The 27,796-nt window shown below is 39.1% G+C and overlaps 1 protein-coding gene across 8 annotated transcripts in view; it reads right to left on the bottom strand.

Annotated features, from left to right (window-relative positions):
• Positions 1 to 27,796, bottom strand: part of DOCK9 (dedicator of cytokinesis 9) — a 162,972-nt gene that overhangs the window by 69,910 nt on the left and 65,266 nt on the right. For all 8 annotated transcript variants that reach the window (XM_066620091.1, XM_066620093.1, XM_066620095.1 and 5 more), the window contains exons 3-15: positions 22,580 to 22,669; positions 21,290 to 21,366; positions 18,935 to 19,004; positions 15,778 to 15,873; positions 14,712 to 14,846; positions 12,369 to 12,543; positions 10,705 to 10,772; positions 4,768 to 4,842; positions 4,542 to 4,682; positions 3,659 to 3,862; positions 3,448 to 3,570; positions 2,067 to 2,149; positions 1,549 to 1,671 (exon numbers count right to left, since the gene is read on the bottom strand). In XM_066620091.1, the coding sequence (XP_066476188.1) occupies positions 1,549 to 1,671; positions 2,067 to 2,149; positions 3,448 to 3,570; positions 3,659 to 3,862; positions 4,542 to 4,682; positions 4,768 to 4,842; positions 10,705 to 10,772; positions 12,369 to 12,543; positions 14,712 to 14,846; positions 15,778 to 15,873; positions 18,935 to 19,004; positions 21,290 to 21,366; positions 22,580 to 22,669 (1,460 nt within the window). The remainder of the gene's footprint in view (positions 1 to 1,548; positions 1,672 to 2,066; positions 2,150 to 3,447; positions 3,571 to 3,658; positions 3,863 to 4,541; positions 4,683 to 4,767; positions 4,843 to 10,704; positions 10,773 to 12,368; positions 12,544 to 14,711; positions 14,847 to 15,777; positions 15,874 to 18,934; positions 19,005 to 21,289; positions 21,367 to 22,579; positions 22,670 to 27,796) is intronic.

Genomic DNA, 27,796 nt, shown 5'->3' with positions numbered 1-27,796 from the left:
AGGAGGTAGCACTGTTTGCAGTTCACTCTTAGAATTAGTTGAAAGAATGGGTATCTGAAGCAGTATACTGGACCCTCGGTATCTGCAAAAGATGTTCTGGGACCCCACAGATAACAAATTCCATGGATAATTAAATCTGCAGGGGGACCATGCTGGCAACTGAAAGTGCCTCAACAAAGCATTCAGGGTGCCTTTTGAGGTGCGGGAGGGATGTGTGAGACCTCCCTATGCCTCAGAACACATCTTGGATGCAAGTGAAAGGCACTTCTGGTTGCATCTGGGAGGTCCTGGAGGCCCCCAAGACATCAGCTCGGCACCTGCACTGAGTCAAATCCGTGGATACCAAACCCACAGATAAGGAGAACCCACTGTACATTAGCTGGGTAAACTGTACAAGTGGGGTGTGTGCATAAAGTGGTATGTGATCTGCAAATTGTCACAGAGAAAATGAGACATTACATACATAAATACATTGAACTTTTCTTAAAATACTTTTGGCTAAAGCAGTTATTCCTAATTAAGTTTTTAAACAATCATAGTCACAGTTCATATTACTAAAGTGGCAAATATAAAATAGAAATATTTTTCTAGAATCTAGACTCTAAATTAACCTTAGCTCAATTCTCCATGATAGCCATTTCTAAAAGTGCTATCTGGTTAATACCTAAAGGTCTTCTGAAATTCCACTCATGGCTTTTTGGTAATTGAGGATAGTTAGGTCACTGATCTTTGATTTCTTAAAAATCCTGTATGCAAGTGCTTTATATATCAGGTCTACTTGTAAAAACCTACACTAAAGAACAGATTCTTTCAAGAGTCCCAATATCAATATTAATCATGAATATAATCAATATTTCACAAACTAGTTGTTGCTAACTTCTGTATACAAGAATTTAAAACAATATGCTTCTATTTGAACATCCCTGTGGGCTACATTTCTACTATCTGTATATATAAATAAATAAAATTGCCACTAAGATTAAGCACAGCAGCTGGATTAAGGCAGTAAGGACTCATTATACTATGAAAAGGAATACTGTGAAAGTTTATTTACTTTACATTAAAATCTAAAGGATTCTAACATTCTATGAAGCTAATGTATCCTACTATGCACAAAAACCACATTTTAAGCATATGACACACTATTTCAGTGGGAATCCTTAGTATAAGCAACAATTATAAAGAAATACGTCTCTGTTTATACATAATCTGAAGTGACATGTTGCTCCCTTACTTCTATAAACAACATTATGCAACTCACTGAATAATATGGTTAGTATATAATAGTAACATCTGTCCCAACTTTTCCACATGGGAACATTGGGTTACCATGGTATATAAGCCATACATTCTTCCCTAACTATATGGGTAGAATGAAGATGTAAATGAGTGGTGGTCATAGGTAAAGCAATCACGTCACTTCAGGTAACATGTAAATGGAATATTATTAGCTTTGAACAGATATGCAATACACTGTACAGGAACAGTTTACTATCATCTGATCACTAAATTTAATTTCTGTAAAGTTAAAGAGACAAACACACTCACTTCCTGAAATCAGTCAATAGTTTAAGCAGGTCTTCGTTTGAAAGTTTATTACTATCTTGTTTGTAGAGTGCTGAAAATCGTGCATTTTTGTCCAAAGTTCCAGATGTGTCCTTAAACAGTGTCCTGAAATACAAATTCTTATTTAAGAATTTCAATACAGAAGAGTCACAATGAAGAAACAAAAGAAGATCTTCTTGAAGTCAGTTCGAAACCTTGTCCCACTGAAGTCAATGCACTGAAGCAAGCATAAATGGCTGTAAGAAAGCAATCAAAGTCTGTTTTCTAAACGCACATACTATCATCTATACAAGACAATACATTTGCCTAAAACATCATCTACTCTTTTCCAAACTCTTTTACTGGAATTTAATAAGCAATAGTGAATTTACGTTTGTTCCAATTGCCTGAAATGCAGATGCCAATCTCACAAAACTAAATTAAAATTGAGAGTAAAACATAGCTACTTCAATAAATCTACTCTGTAGAGCAATGTGTTTAAAATGATCCTCATTCATTACCTAGCTGCCCAGGCAAATGGCATCCTGTACTGTCCCAGCCGTTGGCACGCCTGCTTAGCATTTTTCAGAACTTTCTGGGCAACCTGTGATTACAGAAATAATTAGAAATCATTCGTACAAATCTATATTTAATGTTCTTCCACATAAATAATCTGAGAAACAGTACACAGCAACATGGGGCAAAGTCAGATGCAACCACACACCACTTTGCCAATATTTTCAGCATATACCTGGGTTGTATTCCTCCTTCCTGTTCATTTACTTAGCAACAACAGAAGCATGAAGATTTGCAATTCTCATTAGAATTTTAATGGGGTGGTGTAAGCCCCACAGTCTAGACCAGGGGTATCCAAAGTTTTTTGCAGGAGGGCCACATTGTCTCTCTGACACTGTGTTGGGGGCTGGGGTGGGGAAGAATTAATTTACATTTAAAATTTGAATAAATTTACATAAGTTTACATAAATGAATATATTAAAGATGAACTTATATGAATGTATGAAGGTCTTGCTATAAAAGGCCTTGCACAAAGCAAGGCTGGCCTTTCCTTTGCTGCTGCTACTGCATCACAGATGTGAAACAGCAAGCAGTGGAGGAAGCCCTCATCCCACAGTTCATGCGAGAGGTCAAACAGTCACCCTCACACTGAGAGCAGTTGCATCGGTCCAGTGTGGGCTCCAATAAATCTCCGGAGGGCCAGAGGCTCATTTTAGACTAGGGGCTCCCTCAGGGCCACATTGAGAGGCCTTGAGGGCCGCAAGTGGCCCCAGGGCTGGGGTTTGGGCACCCCTGGTCTAGACCAAGAATCACTTAAGAGATACATCATATTTTTCCTGCATTTAATCCAATACACTTAAAACGTTTCATTTTTACAAAAAAGGATCTCAAAGAGCAAAGCAGTGTTTGAGAAAACCTCACTTCTTTCCTCGCCCCACATCATTCCTCACTTGACAGCTGTAAGTCAAGCTGATGTTCAACCCTGAAACACTGAACGTTGGCCTAATACACAACTTTTATTTCAGTATCCTACACTCAACTCAAGACATCCAAATCCAAACTCTTCCAGACCAGGAATATGCCACTAGCTTTGCAAACTAAGTTGAAGGCAAAGGTGCTAACCAGTTTCTAATTCTGATGTCACTACAAACTGTGTCTAGAGAAAACTAGCAAGTAGGAAACCTGAACATGAGAGGATAGCAAGGGAAAAGGGAGATCACAGCAAGCGCCCTAGAATCCAAACCATGCTTTACAAAAAGAAGTTGACTCTTGACATTCTGTTTAACATGGTAACCCCACTGAATTTTGAGACAGGGGAATGAAATTAGACACAATCAAAGTTGAATCCGGTTTGGTGGCCAACAAAACATAAGAAAAAGACTGTACCTTTGAGGAATCAGAACTTTTCATATATGGTTCAGCACAGTGGGTAATGCTTCCTTGCAGAACTTTCTCTATTCTAGCCACCAGAAAAATATCAGGATGCGGACATGTAACTGAAAATATTCCCTAAAAAGAAATAATTTTTATGACAATAAAATGAAAATATCATCCTTTCTGAACTGAAAGTTCGAAACAGTGACTTCTTTACACTTACCTGTTTGGGGTATTGTAGCATAATCTCTGGAATAATATCTTGAATCTGATGTAAGCAATCACTGCTGCCATTCAACAACTGTTGTGATGAACTAGGTATCATGTTTCTCACTGTACTATGGTTCAAATCCACATGGAAGTCTGATGAAATCTTCCGGTTAAGTTTGATATCGAACAGAGACAGCGAGATGAAAAATGGCTCTACCTAGATATTAACAAAGACATACATTATGGCCATCACAATGCCAAGTATTAGAAGGCAAGTTACTGTACTATACAGGATGTACTGTGGAAGGCAAAAATCATATTAAAAAATGTTTTGTTTAAAAAACATATTATTGTTTAAAAAACAATGTCCCTTTGCTAGGCAATTTAAAAACAGCCTTGCTGACCTTTGTAATGTAAGACAGAGTCATTAGGCAGACAATCCATCAATCAGTCTCTCTTCAGGTGCTTAGAAAGGCTTCACTCCATTAAGCTCTCTATGACAACCTGCTTTTCCTCTTCCCTCCTCCTCTTTCACTAGCAAAAACTACTCAGGGCGCAATACTAACCCCTTCTGTCAGTGCTTTACAGCACCAATGGGATGTGTGCTACATTCTGCAGTTGGGTGTCACTCCCGGAGGCCTCCTCAAAGTAAGGGCATGTTTGTTCCCTTACCTCAGAGCTGCAGGGGTTAGGATTGCGCCCTTAATTGTTCATTTTGCTTGTGCTAAAACTTGTAGGAAGCACTACTAAATTCAAATATTATTTCTCAAAATTATTTTGTTTTATAAACATTGTATGACAGAATGATTAGAGATATTCTGCTTCCTCAAGTTTAAAAATGAAATAAACTCACTATGCCAACATTAGGGGGCTTAAGAAAGCTCAAAAGTATTTACATTTGTTGTTGGTCCCTCTTCATTTTCAGCAACACAACTTTGTAGATTGAAGGATAAATCATGGCATTTCACCAGAATTTTCTTCCCAAACTTTTCTTCAAAAGGTTTTACTTCTGGCTCAATACCGGAGAAGTCAAGTTTCTTAAGAGGAAAAAAAAAACTTGAAGATAAAATTTTCCACATTAAAAAAGAGTTGTTCAAAAGCTACATCTTTCGTTAATCTAACCTGTGCATCTGGATCCAATGCAAAGAGTTTAACTCTGCTTTCACTTTTGAATTTGATTTCAGAATCTCTAGAAACCTGCAAAACAATAAGATAAAACATTCTAGTTAATATTTTTATTGTCAGCATTAAAAAGGCAAACATATTAACCACAATTATGCTTTTTACATTTTGCTTCTGTAAATAATTCACTGTAAATATTTTATTGATTGTTTTTAAAGCCATTTAACAGTTAATTAAATTCGATTCACAGGTTATTTCTAAAGAAGGCTCTGCTTGGCACCATTTCAGACTTCTCACATATATAAACATTTTAAAACTTCTTGAAAATATTTCTGTCTCATCTTTCCAGTTTAAAAAAAAACTTAGGACTGTGACACCACCACAAAAACCACAATTAAAACAATAATGCAGCAGTTGTGACTAATGCTTAAAACCATACATTAAAAGGCGTGCAGAACAAAAATAAGGTAAATAACCTTAATAAATAACCTTAACAAAATGTTAAGGTATAACCTTCCATTTAAAAAGCAGTTAGAAAGGTCACATGGTGGATATATGGGAGAGAGTTCAAGTTGCAGTGCTACTACAGAAGAGGCGCTGTTCCTTACATCAACTCAGTATATAAGTTTATAATCAGTATATAAGTTTATACTTATATAAACTTGTGTCAATGGTTGTTCCCAGAGTAGAGTTTGTGAAGCTGCCTCTTTTGTTTTTGCACACACTTTGATCCACCCAATTTTTTCTCCCTCTATTCCAGTGTTTCTCAAACTGTGGGTCAGGACTCAGTAGGCGGGTCGCGAGCCAATTTCAGGTAGGTTCCATTCATTTCAATATTTTATTTTTAATATATTAGACTTAATGCTACCATGGTATGTGACTGCATTTGAGGAAATGTTACAGACCTATACTTTGAATAAGCTACTAGTGTATTCTTTTAACAATGATAGTCAATGGGACTTACTCCTGGGTAAGTGTGGGTAGGATTGCAGCCTAGGATTGTTAAAAATGTTCTTGTTTGATGATGTCACTTCCGGTCATGACAATTACATCACATGACATTAGGTGGGTCCTGACAGATTCTCATTCTAAAAAGTGGGTCCTGGGGCTAAATGTGTGAGAACCACAGCTCTACTCAGTTTCTTCCCTGCTTCGTCCCGCTCTCATTTCTAGGTTTCTCAAGTTTTACTTTTCCTCTGTTTATTCACTCCTTTCTGCCTTTTTCTCCAATAGCTTTCCTTGAAAATAGATGCATACTTTGAGTCAGTATTTCCCAAAAGCACTGCTCTCAAAATTTTGGAAACCTGACTCATGTTTACATTGTGAAATGCTGAAAATGCAACAGTGTGAGAGATTTTTTTAAAAAGTGGCATGGGTTCACTACTAAGGTTAACAAAGTCTAACAGAAATTGCTGAGATTACATATTTAATGAGAGGATGTGGGAGGTGAAGAGAAAATACACAGGGCTGAGACCAAGTCTAGTATAAAAATGTGCTAAACTTCCAATTTGCTACTGTATTCAGTTCTATACTCTTCCAGATAGGACCTGTTTTTACAAGCTCAGCAGATAGTTATTTCTGTACTAAAACACAACTTTCCTGACCAACACATCCTGTTTTAAGAGTATTTTGGTTCAACAAGAGAAAAAAATAGTGACAGGAGGAAACTTGGGCATCACTAGGAATTAGGAAGGCATAATCAAATCTAGAGGCCAATGCTTAACTTGCCTACGAAAAAAAGAAGAAGCAGATACATCAAAAGTAGTAAATTACCACTGGAAATTCTAACATAAGAATCTAAGTACAAAAAATACTGCAAAAATACACAATGCAGAAGAGTTCCCACTTATCATATTAGACTATTTAAAACAAAATTACTTAAAACCAAAGGCTAATTTCTGAATATTAAAAAATGCATACTAGATTGATAGCAAGAACTGAATACAAGCACTTACAGAAAAGTTTTGAGAACAAAAGTAAACTCAGCATAAATAGCAACAAAAGGCACTGCCCCAGAACACAGATGAATAAAGCACACAAAAACATTACAGGAGCCAAAATAGCTTCTAGAGTTCATGGAAACAGGAAGCAGCATCTGTGGCACTAAGATTAGATATAATAAGCAGGTGTTCAGCAGACTTAGGTGGCTTGCTGGAATGGAATCTGGAAGTGCTGTTTTACAGTGGCTCCAAGTCCTTCCTAGAAGATTGTTCTCAAAAGGAAATGCTGGTGGATTTTAGCTCTGGTTCATAGTCTCTGGGGTACCACAGGCTCTGTATTGTCCCCATGCTGCTCAACATCTGTATGAAATGCTGGGAAAGGTCATCTAGAGGTTCAGGCTATGATGTCATCAGTATGTAGATAACAGCGAGCCCTTCCTCTTCTTCTCATCTGTTTGTTCCAGAGAGGTGGGAAAAACCCTGAACTAGTGCTTGGAAGCAGCTCTGGTTTGAATGAGAGCAAGCAAACTAAAACATGATTCAGATAAAATTGAGGCACTGTTATTGGGAACAACCACCAATCTGGATGGAGGGTAATAACCAACACCATACAGATGAGGCTGAGAGGTAGAGCAGGCTATTATCTGCATATTAATTAGGCAAAGAGTCACCTTTTAAAGGTATGTCCTTTTATATTTAGCAGGGGGAAAATAATTGCCCATCTTCATCCTGGCATGGTGTCTTCTAGTGGCTATTACTGGTATTTCTTTTGCATCATTTTTTAAGATTGAAGCCATTGGGAACAGGGAATCATTCATTTATTTATTTAGTAACATAAACCGCTTTGCAAATTACTTTTGTTGAAGAGTGGTATATAAATATTCTGAATAATAATACACTCCCCCTGAAAAGTCAAAATCACCTGATCCAGCACTGCCCTTGGATACAGATGAAGGCAGTTATGCACAATGCCTTTTATCCACTTTGACTGATTTGCCAGATGAGATTCTGTCCAGACACCTTGGATGCAGCTTCAGTTATCCATGTGTTGGTTATGTTCAGACTGAACTGCTGCAGCACTCCTTAAATGAGGAGGTCTGGGACAGTTTGGAAACTTCAGCTGGCACAAAATGGAGCAGCCAGGGTGCTGAAAGGGCATGAGGCATTCAGAGCATATCATTATGTCAACTGCACCGCCTGCCAGTTCATTTCTTAGCTCAATTCAAGGAACTAATATTAAAACCCTACACAGCTTGTGGGACCAAGGTCTTGAAGGACAGCCTTTGCCCACATGAACCTAACCCAAGCCCTTAGGTCACTGTCACGGAGGTGGATCTTTTCCCTTTGTAGTATTTTTCTTTTGGGGACAAAGGTGGACAATGTCTAAGAAAAGGGATCTTTTTCCCCTGGAATGGTTTGGGGACTTTAATGTGCCACTTTCCTCCCTTGAGATGAGATGGGGGAGGAAAATTGGGGTAGAGGGTATGTGTGTGAGATCTCCCCTTTTTGAAGTAGATTTGGGATATGCTGGATTAACATTGTCTCAGTTGAAATAAGTTAGAAACTATAGCAGCCTGACAGAAGTAGCCTGACGCCAGTATCTGCAAGTACTCCCTTTTGGTCTTGTGAACATAGAGGAGGCAGATGGTTGCTTATTTGATGGAAGCATGGAGTTGTGAGGGATACTGATCTTGAGGTGTCAGTTGTATGAAAGCCAGAGCACTTGTGAGTGTCCATGCGCCTTAGAGATAGTAGGCAGAAGAATAAGTCAGCAAAATTAGGATTTCTTTTCTTTGGGCGCTCTATACAATTTATAGTCCACTGGAGAGTTAATCTGTGTCTGTTCCTGGCCACACTTACTAGGGGAAATTCTGCCCAACTGAATGACAACCCTTGCATGGCAGAACCATAGAACAGTCTATGAAGTATGTTAACTTTGAAAGTTAGACTTTGTTGAAAAAGTTTTGTTTGAAAGTTAGACTTTTGTTTGAAAGTTAGACTTTTCTTATTAATCTTCTATAAAGTGTTGATAGATAAGACAAAGTTTATTTTGTCTTAACTTATTTCAGTAAGCTCAAGGCATTTTTATCTAGGCACACAAAACACTGAGAACGCCTACCTTAAAATCTACTTTGTAAAACACGAATGGGATCAGAATAATTTCATTTCAGAGCCAAAACGCTACATACAAAAATCAGTGTTTTGGAAATGAAATTGGCAGTGTCTGCAGACATTAATTAAAGAGCCACAGATCTGATACTGACTTACAGTATTTATTCTGACTTACAGTTGGAGCCAAACAGCTGTTTTAGCTAAACCAGGCATATTGGACAGCCCACTGCATCCTTTAAAGTAAGTGAAGTATGTATATTTGTGTGCTTTAAAATAACTTAAAAGTAAGTGAACTAACTTCACTAAAAATAACTTAGAAGCAATCTTGTCCAATACGTTTTACTGACTAGAATTCTGAATTTTCTGAAAATTAGACTATGTGATAGCAGAATCATAAGACAACATGACAGTGCTTTTTGAAGCAATGTCTCCTTATTTGTCTATGCCAGTGATTTTCATCTCATGGCACACCGACAAGGCACTAAAATGGTCAAGGCACAGCACCAGGTTTTTGACAATTGACAAGGCACACCATGCTACCAGTGGGGGCTCACACCTCCCATTGGCCCTATTTATAAATAACCTTCCCCCAAATTCCTGTGGCACACCTGTGGACCACTCGTGGCACACCAGTGTGCCACGGCACAGTGGTTGAAAATGGCTGGTCTACGCTAAGGAAACATTGTTTGAAGTTCAGCTGGCAGTATGCATGAGAGGGTCTTCTTCTGCACCACAACTACAGAACCCCCACTCTCTTGAGCCAAGACTGTCCCCAAACATCGAGCTTTCTGGTAGCATATTAAAGCTCTTCCCTGATACTGTGTCAAGTAATTTGGTGTAATTGTTGGGATATTTTTACAATGTTTTTGTATTATATTTTATTGCTCTATTTAGAAGGAAAAGGTGGGTTTAAAATGTTTTAAAATAAAACTTTGAAGGTTGACTTTATTGTAAAGTTGACTTCTGTCATAAACACAGAAGATAGAAGATAAAAATACATGAACTCCTAAAAAAAAATCTTGCCAGATCTAAGGAGCATATAACAACTTTATTTTAGAAGCTTAATACAGTGGCGCCTCGCATAACGAAATTAATTCGTTCCGCGAGTCCTTTCGTTATGCGAGTTTTTCGTTTTGTGAAGCTCGTTTTCCCATAGGAATGCATTGAAATTTAATTAATGCGTTCCTATGGGCAAGAAAAGTCAGAACAAAGTCAAATTTGGTTTACAAAGTGTTTATTAAGTGCTCTTTAAAGGCATACATACTGTACTGAGGATTTCAAAAACGGGGGGGGGATGCTGAGTGGGGAGCTTGAAGGCTGTAATCCTGTGCACACTTTCCTGGAAGCAAGCACAATGGGACTTACTTACATAAACTGACATGAAGATCCTCCCCTTACTAGGGTGAACCGGATCATAAATTGACATGAAGATCCTCCCCTTACTAGGGTGAACCGGATCATAAACTGACATGAAGATCCCCCCTTACTAGGGTGAACAGGATCATAAACTGGCATGAAGATCCTCCCCTTACTAGGGTGAAGGGCATCATAAACTGACATGAAGATCCCCCCCTTAAAACAAACCAAAACAAACAAACAAAAAAAATTCGTCTTGCGAAGCACGGGTCATAAAAATTCATTGTGCGAGTTACCAAACTTCGCAAAATGCTTTCGTTCTGCGAGTTTTTCGGTGCACGAGGCATTCGTTATGTGAGGTACCACTGTACTACAATCATATATGATTAAATTTGATCACACATTAGCTTTTTTCCAAGATAAGTTGATGCTGTTAGGACAATTAACTACAGCACTGTAAACATTCCATCTTTGATTAGGATTGATTTCATAATTCCATCACAGATTCACACTTAACACACTGTATTACCTTAGTAATTTCAGGAAGATAGCTATCTAAACTTGATAAGAAGCTGTCCATCTTGCTTTGGTCATCATCTGGAAGTCAAAAACATGAGATTATAAAAAGCTGCTGAATACATTAGGAAAACACTATAATTAAATTTACAATGTACATGCACGTCTCAGTATCTGCAGGGGTTCCATTCCAGAACCCCCCCCCCACATTATCGGAAACCATGGATACAGGAGAATGCTATAAAAATAGCACACACACACCCCTGTGCACCCATTAGGTTTACCTTAGATTTTTACAGTCACATGAGAGTGCCTTGATTTATTTTCTTGTTAAACTGAAGAACAGAGCCTGCAGACAAAGAATCTGCATGCTGCAGAAAGGAAACTGAATATTAACAGGAAACAGGAGTTTCCTCCAGTGTGCTGGCTGCAAACTCTTTTCTTCAGTTTAACAAGAAAATAAAGCAAGACACATGAGTAGCCCAATTCTAACCTGTGCTGGAATGGACATGCTGCTAGGCATGCACTGTATCTAGTGCACGATTGGGGCTGGCTGCAGTTCAGCCCAGAAAAAGGGGAATTAATTCCCCTTACCCCAAGTAACATGGCAGTAGCCCCAATGGGGCTACTTGGATCTGCACCAATCTGAGCAGCCTGGTGCTGTACCAGGTGACCTGGGAGTGGGGTATGATCTGGAATGTGCCAGATCCTGGCTTCAACCCCTTGCCCTAGGCCAGCCATGGGGTTGACTGCTGCCTATCCTCGCCCTATCCCAGAATGCCACCACCCTCGCCAGACCCCTGTGCTGGTCTCAGGAAGCCTGCACAATCCTACCTGCCTGGGCTGGTGCAAGGGCTGGATTTGGCTCCCACGGACTGGCGCACATCCTTGTGCCAGCCCAACTGACATTAAAGGAGGCACAAACATGCCTTATAGCACGTTTGTGACACTCCAGGACCAGCACAAGGGACTTGCACTGGCCCAGCAAAAGCTCTGGATTGCACTCTCATGTTTGCAGTGCAACTACAAAAATCAAAGGTAAACCTAATTGGTGCATGGAGGGTGGGGGCTGATCCAGATCCATTGATAATGGAATCTGCCGATAAAGGGCTGTGTCTGAACTAAAAAAGAATTGCTTTAGACTATGGAATAGTAAATCAGTTCCCTTATTTTCAAAAACATCAAAATTAGACTGGGTCAAAATGTATTCTGCAGGTACCAATCCAAAATGAGAAATTGCCTTCAATTTTTTTGTTGTCCTGGATGCCTTCTGAGGATGGTGTTTAAATAAATAAACCTTGAGGGAGGCTAAAACTGGATTTGGCTCCCACAGGCTGGCACACATCCTTGTGCCAGCCCAGCTGACACTAAAGGAGGCACAAACATGCCTTATAGCAGTATAAGGACAGTAATAAGACACAGGCAGTAATTACAAAGGGCCCAATCCTATCCAACTTTCCAGCACCAATGCAGCCACAATGTAGCCCTAGCATAAGAGAACAAATGTTCCCTTCCCTTGAGGATGCCTCCACGACCCCCTCCCCCCACTGCAGGATACAGTTGGCATGGTTGCATCAGTACTAGAAAGTTGGATAAGATTGGGCCCAAAGTCTTATAAATCCCATTTTTAATCAATAATTTTGTTCAAATTAATGAGTAAACGTAAACTGTGTTTACCCTCATGAGGGTCTCCATTTCTTTTTTCTTGCATTGCAGCTTCAAAATTTAATTGGAGAATTTTGTTCAGAGTTGCTATCCATTCTTCCATTTCAACTTCACTGTCTGCTGCCAAGAGATAGCTACTCTTGTCTTGCATCTTGAGCTCAAAAGCAAAACGTCGTACTTTGTTGTTCTGCAATAAAATTACGTAGAAACACATTAGCTTCAATAGCTAGGTTCCCCCCATTGCCGCCCCCCCCCCGCATTCAGATTCCATTCCAAGTATGTGTGATGCTGGACTCTGTATCAGGCTTGTCAAGAAAAGAATAATAAAAATGCTTCAGAACTTCAGACTGGATCCAGAACACCATAAGCGATCTTTCCTGCCCCACTTCTCCATTTTGCAACCTACCCCCTGAAAAGTCAATCCTGAGGGTTAGACAGCAAAGAGGGAAAATGGCAGAAACTGTGTGCCTTTTTTGTATTAATGTTGAAACATTATTTCAAAATGCAATGTATTATACTACATTTTGCAAGTTATAAAAAAAGACAAAATTAACAAAAAACTAATAGTGGCTTTACAGGGGTCAAGTGAGGGGCAAGGTAAGAAGTGGACAAAGTGTAATGAAATGGAACAGGTTCCCTTGGTGGTTCAAACCACAACATGCTGCATGCATGCAGCACAGGCATGTATTTATGCAAAAGCGTAGTTAAGACAACACCATATACTAAAGAGAGGGCCTGGCATCTACAGGCTGTTCTCTAAATATAAATGCAATGTTGTTGCATCCATTATGCATAGCAAAATGTTGCCACTGTGCCAAAGGTCAACATTTGAGAAACAGCAACTGGAGTAAATGCAAACTAAGAGACTTCCCAAGTGGGCAAAATATGGCTTAGTACTGCTCCTTGGAGCTCAGGGCACTTTTTTTTTAGTAGGATAGGCAAGTATTCCAAGAAAAATATACACAACACTAGGGAAATCTTGGTAAACAGATGTCTTCAAAATAGTAAATGTTGCTTTTCTATTTCCAAGTCTGACATAAACCAAAGCAACTATGGTTGATTCATAAAGTTGCAATAACCTTACATTGTTTCTCAAAATTATCTCCCCTTATGATTCTGTGTTCTCTAAAGGAGAGATTAGTGAGATGCAGAGCATAGGGATGGATATTGCAGGCCATATTTAACCTCCATGCCCATACACACACTACTTTTCATACATCTGAAGGCAACTTTACAAAAATCTATAAACTAGTATACAACATAAAAAAAATACTGTTGTATTTCCAAATCAATTTATAAGACTGCATGGATAATCACTGAGATTAAAATTCAGTAATGATGCCCAAAAATCTGTGAACCCTGTTGTTTCCAAGTTTGTTCCATCAGAACTACATAATGTTCTTTGAATAGGCTGCATAATAAATCCCTTTTTGGAACTGCTGCTGGCAAGACTTCTTGACTCAGAGCATATGTTGTGATTTACTTCAAAAAGTTTTTTAAAAAAATAATGAAAGGTTAATATCACAAAGGTCAACTGAAAACATCTGAGAGGGCGGTTATGAATGTGATTCAGCTCCCACAATGAAAATCCCACACAAGAAGTTATGCAAAACATTTACAGAACTGCTTATGCTTCTGTTTAATCTTTATGCATTCTTAAATTGCCTGTCCTTGCCAATTGACTTTTTCAGGACTTAATTCCATATGCAAACAACCTAAGCCACCAGATATTCACACAAATAATTAACTTTGAGAACCACTAATGCAGCATTTAGTTACAATATTTTCATTAATGCTTTACACCAGGGGTCTCCAAAGTTTTTGGCCAAAGGGCGACATTAAATATCTGGGGTGGTGCTGAAGGCCGGAAAAATTTTAAATATAAAATTTAAATAAATTAGAGATGGAACTTAGATGAGTGAATAAATGGGCTCATTCATTCAACTTCTCTGGCCCTCAGAACACCCTCCAGACACAATCCATTCTGGTCATGTTCAGTTGAGTGGGCTGGAGGCTTTCAAGAGACAAGAGGTTGGCTGTGGGCTGGAAAGAGGCTTGTTGCGGGTTGCATCTGGCCCCTGGGCTGGGGTTTGGAGACCCCTGCTTTACACAGTGCTGTCTTGAAAAGACTCAAATAGCTTTTACGTCTGGAGTGCTGATACCTTTACTGAATTATTCTGAAGAGACATACATTATGTCGAATTACTGCTCACCATAAGTCACTAACATCACCCTAAATACATTGATTTATACCATACCTCCCTAGCACTTTAACAATGCAACAATAAACAGGGCAGTGAGGATATATGAACAGAGCCAAAGCAACATATTAAATAGCATAAATATTCTACTTACTTGGACAACCCCCATGCAGGAATCCAGAAATATTGATCCCTTTGGTTCTTTAGATATTTTCTCATCTTTGTAGAAATTGAGATTATATGAGCCATCACCAAGTTGGAGTAGGTGGAAAAATCTTCTTTTGAATGACTAGTTGTGAAAGATTAATTTGTTTAAAAAATGCAAACCGAATACAACAAAACAGGCTGGGATGCAAAGAGTTCTTTCGGAGCATAAAGGCTTCAGCAGGCCTTGTCATACTGCTTGCATCCTACAACTCAGAAACATCCTTTAACACACTAAGGGCACAATCCTAAGGGGTAGTTGGGCCGGCACAAGTCCTTTGCGTCAGCCCAAGAGTATCCCAAAAGTGCTACAAAGCACCTTTGCACCACTCTGAAGGGAGTTAGGCCAGTGCACAGACATGCACTGACCTCTCTGTACCGCCACAGGACCCGGGAAGACGGGTGAGTTGCACCGGTTGAGTTCAGCCAGCGCAGGGGTCTCGGAAGGCGTGGGGAGGGCAGGGAAGAGGTGGGAGGGAGGCATTCCAGGGTTGGCGAGGGCGAGCAGTAGGCGTTCCTGGGGGTGGGTGGGCAGGTGGGAGGTCGGGCTGGGACCTGGCAGTTATGCCAGATCCTGATCCCCTTTCCTGGGTGGTGTGGAACAGCCTCTGGTTGTTCCAATCTGCTCAGATCTGTGCCACCTCCTGAGTAGACTGCAGATCTGAGCAGACTCATTGGGGCCGCTGCAGTGCAACATGGAGTAAGGAGAAGCAATTCCCCTTGCCTCAAGCTGCACTGCTTTTGGCCCCAAACTTGCACTGGATACAGTGCAGGCATGCTAGCCTGCCTGATTCAAGCACAAGTTAGGATTGAGCTGCTAGATGTGTTAATGTCAGTGGACCAGTGAGAATACACAATCCACACAAAGAAGTTTTTTAGATTACAGCCAGAGTACTACAAACTGTTGCTGTAACAGTTACAAAAGTACTATTGAAAACAGTATTAGTTATCATGCAAAACTATGTGCAACATTGCAGTTCATTGCAAGTTCAGCAGATGAGATGAAACATACATACCCTCATAGTAACACTGATAGCACTGTTCATGTTGCCTTTGTACAGCCATCCTTGCTTCGTAATCCCCCCTTTCTGAGATCCTAGAGATGCTGCATCCTATTTATAAAACAAGAGATAATAAGACAGTGGTGCATATTTGGATCCTGCATGACTTACAACTCATTTTGTAAAAGAAAAATATAAATTACAATTCAACATTAAAACAAAGTTAACACTTGCATTTCCTTGGTGGGTTTGAGAGAAAGGCAGTCACCAGTTACTGTCAGATGTTAAAAAACCCAACAACATCTGAGTAAACTGAAAATGCCATCAGAAATTTTTTGAAAAGGTTTTAACTCGATAATGAAAAAGGGTAAGGAAAGAGGCTGAGTGGACCTCTCCAGGGAGAGAATTTCAGAAGATGGGTACCACAGCTAAAAACAGCTGTGAGCCCTGATAAACAGAACAAAAAAAGAGGACAATGAGCAAAGAAGCTCTGTAAAAGCACAGAACTAGAAAAGGGTGTATGGGAACAAGCACATTACAGCTGTCCAGATAGGATATTATCATATACAGATCCATGAAAAACTGTTTCTTTTAGAACTCTATACCCAAGTACCATGAACAAAAATAAATTTTAATTTGTACAATTTTATACTCCACCTTTCCCTCTACAATTAATGATTAGATTAACTTTTAGATTAACTAGATTAACAATTAATAACTTTTTAGATTTACTTTTGACAAATTCAAACAGCAATAAAGTCCTTGGATACAATCAAAGTATTTAAAGGATGCCTTCTTCCACATGAACCTGCCCACCAACTGAAGTTAATTAACAGAAGGTTTACTTCATGTCTCACCACTGTCAGAGAATTGGTTGGTTGAGACACATGCAACTAGGCCTTTTCAAGTAGTGGCATCAACCCGTCCCACAAAGAACATTTCAGGAACAGCTTCCATTTGTCAGCATTTCAATGTGTAGTTACAACAGTTATTTCACAATGGCTTCAGCTTGGAATATATTTTCTTCCCAGTATGCTGCTTCATTAGTTTCTGCAGGTTACTTGAGCGTCCTGCAGTTCTGCTGTTGACTTCTATTTTGTTTAGGAATTGGCTGTCTGACCTGTTGTTTTTTTTTTAGGTTGTATCACTCTGTGAACCCTTTTGGGTAGAAAAGATACACATGGGGCATCAACAGTCCAAGCTTCACAAAAATGCAAGTAAATATAATACAGGTTGGACCTTGGTATCCATAAGGGATCCATTCCTCCCATGCCGTGGATACTAAACCCACAGATAAACCTATGGGTTGTGGTCCTAACGGGCCTACGGACGTGACAAGAGCCTGGTTTTGGTTGCATCCAGAGCAGTTCTGAAACTCTCTGAAAGTGTCAGAAGGGCACCTCTGGTTTTCATGAAAACCAGAGAACCTTTCTTTGGACCACGCACAGCCTCTAAGGTGCTCAGAAAGCCTCCTGGACATGACCGGAACAAGGTTCCAGGCGTACCTGAGAGGTCCTCAGTGGATGCTCCAGCCACAGGTTTGGAACTTGCAGTGTGTCAAATTTGCAGGATCCAAATCCACAGATAAAGAGGACTCAATGTATTCCAAAAGCGAGCAAGTGAAAATACACGCATACATTTTTCATTATTTTGAGGCTCTATTGACCTATCTGTCAATTATATTGAACTATTTGGTATACTACAGAAGAACAAAACTGTGTTGGCTGTACATTTCTTTCATTCAGTACAGAGAAAACAATCAAGTGTCCATTGTGAACTTTGAATGCACTTCAGGACATCTGTAACCATCTGTTCAATCAATGGAAGGCAAAGACCTGGGCTAACAATGCAGTAATTTTACAATCGAGGAAGTTGCTTCCTGGTTCTTGAAAATCTGGTCATTTTCCCATCTCAGCTGCACACAGCACATTTTAATGCCTTTGGAATTAAAAAAAAAATAGCAAATGCTGATAAGCAGATAGTGTTGAGCCAAACACTATCTATTCCATAAATATATAATGTATTAACAGATTATCATTTCAAATTCTGTTTGCTTCGTATTTGTTATTGAAATTTGACTGTACAGGTCCAGTCTATTTATACACTGATTTGACTCAACAGGAATGGCCCCTGCAAATGAGAAAGAATGTGCTGATCCCTGGAGAAGCGGAAAAATGCATCCCTTTAAAAACAGTTTTAAAAACTGAACAGTCCTTTAACAACAGCCTCCTTAATGAGAGAGAGAGAGAGAGAGAGAGAGAGAGAGAGAGAGAGGGCAGCAGGTTAACAACCCATCAATCCTTCTCTCTCCTTCGGACCCCTCCCTTGCCCCAGCACTTGAAAGAAACGTGATCATTTTGCATCGGTGAAGGGAGGGGCTGAGTGAAGTGCTGATGCACTGTCTTAATGACTTATCTTAGTCAAAGGGTCAGCAAGGCTGTTTTTCAATCACTGGAGCAAAGAAACTTTGTTTTTTAAATTGATTTGCTGTAGTGCGTTTTTTTTTTATCCATGTGAGTGCTTGGAAGGAACCCATGCGAATAATTAGTCTCAACCTGTACTTCTAATAGTTTTGGCTCCAAATTATGTCTTATATTCAAATAGTAGCAGTGGACTTTCAGGCAAATTAATTTTACAATGTTATTCTCCTCCTGACTCTGACAATAGATGTGCTTCTTAAACAAACTCTGGTGGTTGGGCTAAAGTTAACATACACCTCTGTTTGAAAACTGATTAACATGATGCTTGTATACATAAAAAAGTAGAGCTGTATATTCATTATCAGGAACTAACGGTTCAATGCAGGAAGGCTCAAGGTACTCAGTATAACTCATAAATCAAAATAACCAGTGGAATCCAATGCCAACTTAGTGAATCACAAGAGATACAGAGAAATCTTGCAGATCAATTTCAAAGTTCAAAATACATATGTGCAAAGTAATGATCACATGGATTGGCTCCTTCAGTTGCAATTAAGCAGGAAGCTGTTCTGGTGAATGGAGTTTCATGTGCGTGCTCTAGAACTCCTGTGCCTAGTACAGATAACTGGAATAAGGTGACTCATTGCACAAAACATATTTTAAACTGTTTCTAAGAATCAAGTAAATTCCTATTCGAGTTAGATTTTTGTTCTCTTGACTAGCAAGTAAAAAGCAGTATATCATTGGCTTACCTCATCCTTATCTACTTCTTCATCAACTTCATAAACATGAACTGGAAGTTTTTCTAATTTGATCCCTTTGCTATGGAAAAAAAAACCAAAATGCAATCACAATAGTCCTTTCAGAATCACTTGGGCCAATGTCATTGTCCTCATAGTTTGTGACTGTAAGATACATGGCAAAACCTAAACATGGGTATTATTCACATATAAAAAAAGAGAATAAATTCTTTGTAATAAATTACATCTATTTTTTAAAAAATTATAGAAGGCTTGGGACAACTTATCCAAATAATTGGGGGGGAATATTCAAATTGCAGAGAAACCATAAAACAAGCCATTGAAGTCAAATCAACATCAAATATGGGAGAAAGGGTAGGGTCTTGTGGACATACATTGTACTCAGGGTATAAAAAGGAAATCTTGATAACCATGATCACATTCACCTGTTCATATTCATTGGATCTGAATTATAAAGCACACTGTGAGGTTGCAACTCACCTCAAGGTTGCAACTATGGAAATACTGAGTATATGAATAAGCACATCAGGAAGTCAGCATGATTAGCTTAAATGCTGATGCAACCAATCATTTCTAAATCGCAATATATTCCAAGGAACATTTTGTGAATTTGAAAGCTGCAAGCAAAAGAACATTTTCATGGCGAAAATGAAAATAGATTTTAAATTTAAATTTAAATTTGCATTTCTATATCTACATCTAAAGTGTTTCCAAGCATAGTTACTTTAAATATTATATCATAGTAGTGGAAAGAAGAGGCCCAAGTAACATCTGGAACTTAGGGGTCCTGCTTCATGAATGCCCATTTCCAATTACACAAGAAATACAAATTTAAAAGGAGGGACTGTGTCTTAGTCGTAAAAGACCTGCTTTGCATGCAGAAGGATCCCAAGTTCAAACTTCTAGAATTTCCAGGTAAGACTGAGAAAAAACCTTTGTGAAACTGTAGTGAGTCACTGACAATCAGCATAGAGACAACACTGAGTTAGATGGATCAGTGGTAGAAGGCTGCAATTAAAGTTCCTATGATCCAAATCACTCCTTTGCGATTTTGTATTTAAAAGAACTGCAAAACATCTTCTAGCAACTTTGAATCATATTTGTTTCAGCATATGCCTAATGTGCACTTCAGATGCATGAAGTATAAGAACATAAGAAAAGCCCTGCAGAATCATGCCAAAGGCCCATAATTTATCTTCATGTTTAACACAGCAGCCCACCATCTGCCTGTAAAAAAAACCCAGAAGTAGAAGAGAACTGCATAGTTCTCATCTACTATTGTTTCCCCACAATTGGTATTCAGAAGCATCCTAAGGACATAAGAAGAACCCTGCTGGTTTAGGTCATGGACCTATCTAGTCCAGTTGCCTGTACTTTACAGTGTTCCACCAGATGCCGCTGGGTCACACAAGGAAACTAGATATCTGTATCCTGTTGCCACTCTGCTGCGCCTGGTATTCAGGGACACACTACCTCTGAAAGCCAGAGGTTGCATACAGTCATTGTAGCCTGTAACCTGTGATGGACCTTTCCTCCATAAATCTGTCCAATGCCCGTTTAAAGGCTTCTAAGTCAGGTGCCATTGCGACATTCTGTGACAAGGAGTTCCACAAATTAATTACATCCCTTCAACTCCACCTTTTATATTTATTTCTCTTTCTGACCTTCCATGGGCATAAGTACCAAATGAGGATAACACTTCATGATCATATAGATAATACAGATTCTAATTCACAAAAGTTGTGGTGAAATAAATTGGTAAATTGTAGTATAAGGCGCTATACTAAAAGGTCTACACTAAGACACTAAATGTGCAATCCTAACCACACTTTCCTGAGAGTAAGCCCCATTGAACAAAATAGGACTTACTTCTGAGTAGACCTTGTTAGGATTGTGCCCTAAATTGTTTTTGCTACAGCAAATGTATCCCAAGTTATTCCCCCCTTTTTTGTTGATTTGCGTCTCTGTTTAAAGAGTCCTATGTGCACCTGCATACACATGCACAGATTTCTATACACATATAGATTCCCAGCCTTCTCTTTACAATGCAGCTGTTTAGACTACGTGGCTACTTCAGGAACAATTTTTTACATGGCTTGATGAGTAAGGTAAAAAAAGAACCTTCAGAAGCCTAGTACAGTACCTGGGTAGTAGCTCCCAACACAGCCATTTCAATGTCACATTATACTTTCAAAGGCTGTAAAAATGCTAGCCAACAAGAAATGTTGCAGGATGTTTCAAAGAGTGCTAAATAGAAATGTGAGTTCTATATCTTTTATGTAATATGAAAGAAGTTTAAACATTTTGCATGTTCAATGACGCACAACGTAAGAAAATTTTACTTACTTTGAAGGCCGAAACTGTGAGTAGTCTTCATATTTGTAATTGACGACATGCCAGTCAGAGTTGTATGTTTTAATGCACTTTTTAAGTAAGGAAAAAACATAGGTTTATGAAATAACTGATACACTGTGATTCTATCAATAATGTAGGCGCTTCTTTTGATTAAATTGTAGTCGCTAAGATCATATATCAAACAAAAACTTTGAAATCGATAACCTTTTAAAACAATTGTATATTTAAATACAAAACTTGCAAAACTATACATGCACTCATAAAATACTCTAAACATTCCAATACAATTAAGGAAAGAGTTGGATCATGTAGCTTCACTTTTAATATAGCTAGAAAAATGCTTTAAATCTACACTGTAGGCTTTAGCAAAGCTTTCTTAACACTAGATCAGAGGAAGTACATTTTTACTCCACCCATACTAACAATTCTCATTTGTTTTGGCTTCGGCACTAGCTTATCTTATAGGTTCATCAAACATATAAAACTAAGGCTATGTTAACAACCAATTTTTCAGATAATCATATGATTTTTAACTTGAAAAGAAAATAAGACAATTTTTTGAAATATGTAATAAAGACTGTCAATCAAAATTACTTTCCCAATGTTCAATATACTAGGAAATAAAAGCTATCAGAATAATGGGGCTATTAAATACTGGTTGATCTACATCACCACTGTTGGCAGAATTATAATACCTATGAAGATAAGGTATTGAAATCAGCAGGGTTTTGTTTTTCTTTTTTCTTTGAGGAATGAGAACATTGAGGAATGAGAAGAATTTTGTTGCTTTTAATAAAAACCAAAAATGCCTTCATTGAACCATCTCTGCACAAAGTTTAGTTAATCCTTACCAGATTTTGCTGTGATAAACATGTGACAAACATCCCACTCAAATTTCAGCACTAGGCTTTCTTATATGTGGTATATTTTTTAGACTGAAATGGTATATAATAATCAACTTATAGATTCTTGCACTCCTTATCAAACCAAGGATCGTTAGACATCCCCCTTCTTCAGTTTCTCACCTGGGTTTTGCAACCAAGTTCTGACAGAATGTAAGATATTAATTCATCATATATTTTGAGTTGCACAGTGGAGTCATTTATGCTAATAATAGAGGATCTAAAATCCAGACTTGGTTTTCCCTAGAACAGGTGATGAGTTTTGTTCAGCATCCTATCTTCCCATATAATCTTTGATACAGAGGGGATCAAAATCATAATCAAAAACCTAAAAACATGAAATGCAAAAACTCAAGCAGCAATACATTACAAATATTACCTCTGTTACAAATAAGCTTTGAGCTTCTCTCTCTGCATTAGCTGGAATTGTCGAACACAGATACTGACGCTCTCGCTTCAGTACTGCAGTCTGTTCAAGAGGAAAAAATATAGTCAGTTCCAAAACACACTGCATTTTTATGACTATTAAAAACCATTAAGTGAATGAATATAAAATTTTATCCAAAAATAAAATTTTACAAGTCTAGAAAAATGGTTAATCTAGGAGGACTTGTTTCTTCATTAATTTGCATAGAACTACATGTAACTATTTTTTCTTTATAACACCTTATACCAGAAGAGGTATTTTTAAAACCAACACACTCATGGTTAGATTCTCAATATAAAATCTCAAACAGATTTTGTTGGCTACAGTCACTTTTGACTACTGAACAACAGTTTTAAAATATTACATTGTAATTAAGGTGTTTAGATTGCTTTTATGCTAAAAAAACTGATGAAAAATTATCCCAATATTCCAACCTATCCCCATCCTCCACCAAATCAACAATCTCTGTATGTGCATCCATGCGCGCATATCTGCCTCTCTTTCTGTCAATGTAGGAAAACCCTCTTGATTTCCCCCACCTACTTTCACTGCTTTCTCATTTCCACCCCTAAACTAAAGTCGTTGATCCCATCTCTCCCTCCTCTCACCAGTATGTTCTTGAACTATGACACTCATCCTTTACTTAACCTCCCCATTACATTGCAATAAAAATCCCCCATCTCTAAGCCCTCAGTTAATGATCGGCCTCTATTAGTACTATCTTTAGTGGCGCTTGCACGGCAGTCAGCAACTGATAAGTCTAACATAAAAGAGTAACATGGTAACAACTCTTAACAGGACGTAAATAAATGGGTTAGGTTTGGTTTCCTTTCTCTTCTCACCACATCCTTCAGACTAGTTAATATTCCTTTTTTCAATGGAACAGTCAATGTAAAAACAAGTTTAGTAACATCAGCACAGGTGAAGGATTGCTGAGCAATAGCCCTGAGTCAGACAAACAGGGCGGCAGCCTGCACTGGTTGCAGCCACTGCCAAGATTTCAGAGACAGCACGATCCCCAGTTGGAGCAGCTGTGAGGCCAAAAGCCCCAGATGTGTAAGAACATGGGTGGGCCAACTTTATGGATCCTGGACCTTTGACAATTGTATAGAAGAGGGAATTTCATCAGGTGCAGCTTGTCATCTCACAGATGACAAGATGCACCTGCTGAAATTCTCTCTCCTACACAATTCTTAAAGGTCCAGGATCCCTGAAGTTGGAAGTCTGCTCACCCCTATATAAGAGCCCTTCCCCAAGGTGAGGCAGAGTTGGTCTTCTCACAGGAGGAGAAGACTCTTTGTTAGACAGAATGACTGTGCTGCCCAGAGGGAAGGGGCTTCCCATGTGTAAGGAATGCCCCCATCATCTGCCAGAGAATGTTCCTATATTCAGTGCAGCAGTCAACGTAAAGTCAAGTTTAGAGAAAGACAGACATGTAAATTGTGTTCAGAATTCCTCAGAATCTCCTGACTTAGGTTGAGGACTAAGTTTGACTTATATTCTAAACTAGGTTTATATTTATATCTAATATTTATATTAGAATATATTTATATTCTAATCTATTTATATTTATATTCTAATCTAGGTTTATATTCTAATCTAGGTGAATCTAGGTTGAGATTCACTGGGCAACTGACCACATTATGCAATGCTCCACCTATAGCTCTCAGCTCCAACAGGGAACAGAGGGAACCAATTTGCAAGTAATTTCCATGTGTATTTAAGAAAAGGACACCATTAGCTCTATCCTTACAGCTAATGGTGTCCTTGTACCAAAGTACAATGTCAAATGTACACCAAAATTTTCATGTGTGAGTAACTGTGTTGCCTTTCCTGGCCCTTATTCTTAAATCTTATCCTCCCTACAATTTACTGTATTTCTCAATCTGAAGTGTAGTCTTTTTTGAGATTTGTGAGCATATAACTTGCATGGCACTTATAGAACAGTGTAGGTTGGCTTCCTTTTCAGTCTTGCAGTTTTTAAAGACTGTAATCACTGTAGCAGGCAGAGGGAAGGCAGAATAAAAATAAGATCTGGGTACTACGTAACCCATTTCTACCCAATGCAAAAGGAATCACATGTGTACACCTGTGGGTTGGACAGAAATCTTAAAGGTTTTTAATGCAGTGCTCAGAATTTCTGCCATGATGTATACAGAAAGCTCTTCTGAATATAAATCAAACTTGTTCACTTCTCTCTGTTAAACTGTAGTAGGCAAAACTGACAAATGCAGCTTAATGTAATTTTGCTGAGGCAGTTGTTGAAATTGATGTATTTAAAAATGAAAAAATTTGAGAATATTCTCTCAGACACGAGATGCCTCAAAAACTTCATGCACCTTTCTTCAATTAGTGTAAAGTCTTTTTTCAGTCAGTAACAAATACCCTCATTTGTACAGGTATATTCTGTGGTATTTTAAAGGACAATAAAAAGTGTTAAATGCAAGATGTTAACTTCACTGTCTCTCCCCAAAATTCTCATCCAGATCTTCTGAAGCAGGGGTGCCCAATATGTCGATCGCGAGCTACCAGTCGATCTTGAGGCTAAATGAGTCGATCGCAGGCTTCTCTCCTGTCCATGCATCCCTAAGAGTGAGCCCCTGGCAGGCTTGTGAGCCTAGGGAGTGAGCCCAGGGAGCCCAGGGAGCGAGCACCTGGCAGGCTCCTCCCTGGGAGAGGAGCCGCTGGCAGGCTTCTCTCCCGTCCACGCATCCCTGGGAGTGAGCCCCATTGACTCTACTGGGGCTGACTTACCTTTCCCCTGTTTTTGCACTGGTATGTATGGAGATCTGCCCCCCCCCATCTGTTGGTTCTGTGTGCAAGGGGTTTTGCACTGGTCTTGCTGTGATGTCTATACAGAGATCTTCCCTTCCCCACACCTTTCCCCTGTTTTTGCACTGGTATGTATGGAGATCTGCCCCCCCCCAACTTCCATCTGTTGGTTCTGTGTGCAAGGGGTTTTGCACTGGTCTTGCTGTGATGTCTATACAGAGATCTTCCCTCCCCCACACCTTTCCTCTGCTTTTGCACTGGTATGCATGGAGATCTGCCCCCCCCCCAACTTCCATCTGTTGGTTCTGTGTGCAAGGGGTTTTGCACTGGTCTTGCTGTGATGTTTATACAGAGATCTTGCCTCCCCCACACCTTTCCCCTGTTTTTGCACTGGTCTGTATAGAGATCTGCTCCCCCCCCCCCACTTGTATAGGAATCGAGGAAGATCTGGTGAGGAGGTAGATGTGGTGTCAGCAGTGGCCCCTTTAAGGGTAAGGCCTGGGCATCCAGCAGAGTGTGCTGCACAGCTGCAGCCACTTGAAGGCAATAGGGCCCTCAGGGATATAAGAGCACCTGAGGCAGGAAGGACTCCACTTATTTATGTGAGTCAGCCTTTTCCTATATGAAGTTCATTAAGTCCAAGTACCCTTCCACCATGACTGATGAACATTTGGAAGTGTGCTTGAGGCTGGCTGTCAGCAGCTACTGTCCGACTATGCATCCTTGGCTGATTCACTTCAGTGCAAGTCATCAAAGTAAACTCAAGTAATTACAAAAAATGTTTATAGTTAATTATGTTGTGTTGTGCAATATTGGCTCATGCGGTTATGCAAGGTACACCAACATACATTGTACACATAAATGTTATATGTTATGATGGCGCAAACATTGTAAAAAAACTCTGGTAGATCTCCGGGCTTTTAGCTCTCGAGCCAAAAAAGTGTGAGCACCCCTGTTCTGAAGCATTCCAATGGCACTCTACAATGGCATTAAATATAATTGGGGTTTTAATAGGATTATAAATCCAAGATGTTTCAGTGTCTTTTAGCCACTTTAACATTTGCTATTGTTTGTAGTCACACCTGCTTCCTGCATTCAATGCTGGTCCTTCCCTGGATTCTTCATCCTGATTGTGCTAAAAATAGCATTACCCATACATACATACAGATAACCATGATTCAACACCTCTTAGAAGGACATCCTTCTATAAAACAAAAACCCTTTTCAAAGAGTTAAAACACACATCTCCAGAAATCAACACACCCATCATGAATCACCAAAAAACAGAAAAAATCAATAAATTCTCTAAATCCATGAAAGAAAATTACAGTAATTGTTGCCATCCAACATTTACAAAGGGTTGGGAGCAAATCTTAGGAATGTGGCAGCATATTGTGGAGTTTTGCTTTTTATAAAAATATGGGGTGTCTGGAAAGGAATCTGATAAAAAATCTCAAAAAGCCCAATTTTCCCAGATAACTATCAATACTATATATTCTTTATTAATTTATTCCTCACTTTGTCTCAAAATGAGATTTACTGATCAAAAATAGTTATAACAACAAAATAAACAAATTAAACAAAATTAAGCACACAGCAGACAAAAACCAGCTACAGACCAGGAGAAAAATAACACAGGCCAACACACATTTTGCTTCCTTAAGCGTTACACCAATTCCTGGGTATATTTGGGATGCTAATTCCAAAAATGGCTTCCTCATGAGGAAGTTGCTTCAACCGTTCACTAATGAGGCTATACTATATCTCCAAAACTAGACACAATAGGGCGAAACGGATGCCATTTTTTGAATCGGCACCCCAAATTCATATCGAACCACCATAAAGTTTGGGAAAAACTTTTCTGACCCTGAATTTTGTAGGCCTGTGTAATCAAATCTACAGCTCCTCAGGTTGGTGTGAAATATCATTACAGAAAAGTCTAACTGGGTTAGGGCATTCCACAGACAAGGCACAACAGAAAAGGCTGCATAGTCATACCTCAGGTACAGGCATGGCATGGATCTGGATATCTAGATTTTAGTTTATATCATCGTTCAGAAATTCTCTAGAAGTTTGGGAACTGGGGTGAGTGCTTGCGGGGGAGGCAGCAACACAATCACCTTGATCATCCTGCTGCCAAGGGGATGGGTTTTTTAAAACATACCGGGGGGGGGGGTTGCTATGGCTCTCCAGAGGGTCTGGGGAACCTGTGACCACCTCTGCAGGCCTACCCATGCTTATAAAGTACAGTAAAAACAAACAAACAAAAGAACACCTCCTTCTTGTTTTTGTTGAGAAACCAGAAGTGGTCTTTTTTGTGAGCTCTTTACTGCTCTTCTGAAGCTTGGGAAGGTTTGCAGAGCGGATCTACCCAGACCCCTCCACCCCTTAAGGAGG

Source organism: Tiliqua scincoides, chromosome 3, assembly GCF_035046505.1.
Source record: "Tiliqua scincoides isolate rTilSci1 chromosome 3, rTilSci1.hap2, whole genome shotgun sequence".
Lineage (NCBI taxonomy): Eukaryota > Metazoa > Chordata > Lepidosauria > Squamata > Scincidae > Tiliqua > Tiliqua scincoides.
The sequence above is the reverse complement of the archived record's forward strand: the minus strand, read 5'-3'. Positions and strand labels throughout refer to the sequence as shown.